General features: G+C 37.2%; 1 protein-coding gene across 1 annotated transcript; it reads right to left on the minus strand.

Annotated features, from left to right (window-relative positions):
- Positions 1-272: 272 nt before the first annotated feature.
- Positions 273-3,584, minus strand: ctsh (cathepsin H). The gene is made up of 12 exons (XM_038706811.1): positions 3,426-3,584; positions 3,211-3,242; positions 2,970-3,075; positions 2,817-2,887; positions 2,604-2,708; positions 1,763-1,849; positions 1,586-1,641; positions 1,396-1,477; positions 1,214-1,282; positions 1,030-1,136; positions 679-804; positions 273-585 (listed from the first exon to the last, which is right to left on the minus strand). Exons 1-12 carry the CDS (start codon positions 3,487-3,489, stop codon positions 516-518), a joined length of 975 nt encoding a protein of 324 aa, XP_038562739.1. The 5' UTR covers positions 3,490-3,584; the 3' UTR covers positions 273-515.
- Between the last annotated feature and the right edge of the window lie 1,654 nt (positions 3,585-5,238).

Here is a 5,238-nt window from a genome sequence, read left to right on the forward strand (position 1 = left end):
GCTATACAATCAATATGCAACAATTATTTACAATGAAATTAGAAGCTCAGTTAAAATGTATTTTGTGTTTGCAGTTCAACTAATCTTACATGTCAAAGTGGGTTACAACGTTTTTGTTAATGTGTGCACTCTCTTTCTTGTTCTAGGGTTGTTTTGTGTAATCATAGACAGCAACACATCATCATACCATCTTCAATTATTCTTACTATAGCCCTCATATTTGCGCATCTTGCAGACAGCTGCAATGTATTGTGATGGAAGACTCAAACAAATGGATTATATATATTTTATTTGTAAATTTAACTACAACGAAGAAGTGATCATTTCAGATTTAGTGATATATCAGGAAATTACCTTGTCTATTCTATCATAGTGTTTACTCCATTGTGCAAAACACCACTGTACATGGTTACACAGTAGGCTAGTCTTTATTTAAAAATGAACCTGTATGATTAAAAAAAAGTTAGTATTCTGCTGCCTTTTCAGCCCTTTTGTAGTTTGCCATCATGGGAAAATCACACCTCCGGGAAAGATGAGCAGGCAGCAAGTCCACACATGTTCTTCCCACGTTTAATGAGGAAATATCTGTAAGAGGAGAACGTTATTTTGATCTTTCTCTGGTTGGCATCCTATACATTTAGTAATATATCCCTGAATGTGGTAAAATAGAAGACTTACCCATCAATCCCCCAGCTGGATCCCCATGAGTTCTTTACTATCCAGTAAGGGGTGCCATTCTCCTGTCCATACCCGACTGCTAACACTGCATGGTTAACCATGTCTGTGGTGTTGTGGCATTCAGTGCTGAAAGGAGGAAGAGAAGTTTATACACATGACTGTTTTAATAAAGAAAGAGGAACTAAACCACTTTCAAATCTAACTGTTTGACTGAACATGCTCTAAACAAATAAATTAGTGTTCCATTTAATGTATAATGTGATTTTAAAGTTCAAGATGTGACCTACAGCTCAAACCTAGAGAAAAACAAAAAGAAAAATATTTGACAATATTTCTATGACTTCTCCTCACCTGGTGTACACGCCCTTTGAGTAATGCATGAAGTCAGAGGTCACCTCAAAGGCAAAACTGACAGGATTGCGTGTGGCGACCGCATCCACCATCTCCATCTCATTGTACTGTAACAGAAAGATATCATTACTCACAGGCGTTCAATACTTACATTGATCTTACATTGAGAAAGATGTTCACTCACCGCTGTTATGTTCACCACATCTTTCACATAAGCCGCCGCCAGTTCAGGTTTATACGAACAAGCACCCTCCTGATTTAACAAAAAACAAACATTCAAAATCCATTGGATATGTTAATTTCAAAGTCAGTTTTTCTTATTATTTAGTTGCGCTTGTAATGTAGACCAATTGCAAATAGAGTTACAAAAGCTGTGTATGGGTAGTCCGTCTCTGTCATCAGTCCCTTGTTGTACATGATGTATTCGAATGCTTGACTGGGAAGGCCGCTGAGATAAATAAAGATCTTGTTATAAAAATATATCTGCGGTGATGAAAACAGAGGTAGTTAGAAAGAAATGATCAAAAGAGGAGGGAAACATTTGTTTGACTCTCACCCGCTACATCCATGGTTGTTGAAGTCCTGGGCGCAGTCTACCAGCTGTTGTTCAGACTAAGTAATAAAAACATTAGTTAAAAATTACAGTAAATACTCTTTAGCCTATTACGACAAAGGTGCTACATTTTTATTATACAAGAGCAGCAGTTTTCATAGAAAAGTGAAAGAAAGTCACCAGTGGTATGAGTTTCCCAGTCTTGATAGCTGTAACAGACTCCAAACAGCCGGTTGTTGAAAAAGTCCAGCAACTACCACAACCTCCCTTTGGTGCAAAAAAAGGGGTACAATAATGGGATTTTGTGAGATGAATTCATGGAAAAGTGTGTGCAAATAACCACAACAAGTAAAATGACTGCCAGAGTTTTTGCACACAATAGATAAAAGCCTTCCCCACTATATTGAGAGTTAACTCAAAACCAAGAGCTTCTTCATATTTTGGATTTGATTGACATGTTTGCTTGATGAGCATCACCGGTTTGTTCTTTATATGCCCCTTGTACTCTCTGAAAAGGCCTAAATTATACGTATGTGCCGCCAGAAGTCATCAAACTACAACTTAAAATTGCCAAAGAGAAAGCAAAATGTATTTTCAAAAATGTATTTTTTTTCTGGGGTGTTTCTGGAACTATTTTACCACATGATGTTTAAATTTTTTTCTCATCTGTGAGTTTTACTTTTTTCATTGTATTATGTCCATTAACAGCACACATAGAAATTTTTTTTAGTATTCATAATGACTGTTATGAGTATACTTTATATTGTAACTTTTCTAGTGTGAACACTACAAACTCAAAACTTTCTTGGATTTAGTATGTACTAACCCCCTAACCCCCCAATGAAGCCTGCCCCCCCAGTTTGGGAACCACAGGATTATAATATTATTGACAATTATGGCCGGAGTCATCGGTTATCACCAGAAATTCTTTTAATTTGCTGTGCTGAAAGCAACAATGTACTGTACTGTGACCTTTGAGATCAATAAAATGTGTGTGGACCATTGTGCAGTTAAACTTCACCTGATTTTTCACATCTGTCACATAATTTCCCTTCTTTCTCCAGTCGATGGAGTCTGGATATGGTCCGTTGCTGCTGAGGTAATTCCCCTTGGTAGCAGAGCAGTTCTGTAAAAGGCAGTAGACTATGTAAAATAACTACCCTGGCTCGCTGCCCTAAAACATAACAAACATCTATGTAGGCCCTACACTACTTCCTGTGTGGAATGCCATTACCTGTGGCTCAGACCAGAGGAAAGACTTTCGAAATTCACTAAAAGTCATGTCTGAAAACTGGTTCAGCCCCACTGCAGGAAGAGGTAAACAAGACTCAACATATTTTATTATGGAATATATTAAAGAAAAAAACAGTAAAGGCAAAAAGCCTACTTGTGAACGAGTGATTTCCTTCATTGTGTTTGTCGATCCTCCTCTTGTTCTCAGTGAATATCTGGAGTCTCTCATAGTACTCCTTCACGCTGTACAACTTGTTGTGCTGAAAGATTAGATTAAAGATGAATTATATTTGAGTAGTGATCAGTTTACACGGTTGTAATCATGTAGCTCACATTTGAGCGTCAGAAGAACTGTAACTTCATAACCATATCCTGTATTTGATACTGCAACATACCGTTCCCATCCATGACTTGAAGTGAAACTCGTCTGTAAACAATTCATATTGTCAACATAGCAGGATATGTAATACAGATAATTAAACAAAAAGAACAAATGAATAGACGCCGTGGTAGATTATGAAAGTGAAAGCACGGGTTTAACACAAATAATTTAACTTCAAAAGTAAGCATAGCCTATTGTACAAAAACGCACGACCTCAGCTCAGCTTACCTCGTGCAGACAGATGAAAAGCCGAAGCCGCGGACAGTAAAGTAAACAAAAGCGCAGTGTTCATCGCGACCACTTCAGCCGGCCGTGTCAGAGACAGCAGCTAAAAGTGAAGTGAAGAAGATCACGAGGTGAACTACTGCCTGTTCAAATTCCCCTACTGACAAAAAAAATTACAACAGTGAAACAATCAGCCAATCAGTGTCAAACATAATGCTTTTACATTTAGACTATCAAATGGGAAATTTGTGCGCAGCCCTACTGCACATCTTGAACCACTGATATGAATCTAATGTCAAAGCCACTTAATTATTAAGGAGTTGCTCATATTTTACATTAACCCTTCAAGACCACGTGACATGAAGGAGACAAGAACTTGCAATAACCTCAGATTTTCCTCTTTGTTAGATTTAAGGTTTTCTAAGGTGCTAAAAGTCAAATTGTGTAGCCTGCACTCAGTGGTTCTCAAAGTGAGGTCCAGGGACTCCCAGGGCTCCTTGACGGGGTCCCCAGCAAAATGGGGAATAATTTATTTTCACTATAAGTCCATCCATAAGTAACACAATGACAAATGACATATGACTATTTAAGTCACAGGTTTCATACACTTTCTGTTATAAAACATCTAAAAGCCAAAATCCTATCAGATGGGCGATCCTGGAACAAAATCTTATCAAAGTGGTCTATTTTTTCTATTTTTTGTCAGTTTAGGGGTCCTTGAAGTGAAAAAGCTTAAGAACAACTGGCCTACAGAATGGTTGGATACATTTAGTGTGTGTTTTTCATAGTCTGTATGTATCAACCAGCGAATAAATACCTCAAACAGCCATAACACCAACCCATAATTTATTGAGATGTTGAATGGGCATTTTAATATTTTAATGAAAAAAGCCAACAACTCTCAGATTTACTGTTTGTTAATTGGTTGTTTTTAATGTAATTAACTGCAAATTTGTTTTAGAACTTGTACCACAGTTCAAATTCAAAATCAGCTAACCAATCTTTATTGCCCTGCCATGAAGAGGGGCCCCAAAATCTACTCTTAATTTTAGTTTATGTTGTCGTTACACATTCCTCAATACAATTGTGTTTAACCAAACTGGCTCAAACTAATTCACATAAAGAAAATATGAAGCCTGGTTGGTCTGGGTATTGGGTATATGATGGGGACGGAAACAACAATTTTTTGCTGCAGGGAGGTTAATCCAGCTATGTGAAAACATTTATGTAACAAATTGACATTAGATATATAAAATAATTGGTTACAAAATGATACCTAAAATTAAGTGATCTCTTAACAAGTGAAACATTATATCCTGATAGTGAAACTTGTGTTTCAGCACTGGCCCAAACTGTGTGTCCAACAGAATGTGTTTTAACATGTAACATATGTAGATTTTTGAAAATTGTGAATTCTTATGGCATATTTGCATTTGAAAGCCTGATATACTGATCTGTCTTATATTAGACAGAGTAATGCCTAGGACCTCATCTTTTCCCTGCCAGTGTTATCAGCAACTCTTGATGCCCAGCAGACAGAGGCAGAAAGAGCCTCTCTAGACAGAATGTACTGACAAAACACTGTTTGTAATGTGTATCTCTCATTCTGGCAAGCTCAGAGGTCCATTTGCAAATGTGTGACTGAACATTGCAATAAACTCGGTCTTTGTGAATTCATCTTTGAAGTGCCACCCCAAATAGTGTGTCTTTTGGGGTTTGTTTGCAGATAATTCTGGGATTTTATATTTTATTTCAGTCTGAGCGAGCATGATGTCAGCTGACAGATGATCTACAAAAACACTAGAGACAAAATAAC

The sequence above is a fragment of the Micropterus salmoides genome, unplaced genomic scaffold, assembly GCF_014851395.1.
Source record: "Micropterus salmoides isolate LMB-PRFRI ecotype aquatic unplaced genomic scaffold, ASM1485139v1 Ms_hic_scaffold_8, whole genome shotgun sequence".
In the NCBI taxonomy this organism is placed as follows: domain Eukaryota; kingdom Metazoa; phylum Chordata; class Actinopteri; order Centrarchiformes; family Centrarchidae; genus Micropterus; species Micropterus salmoides.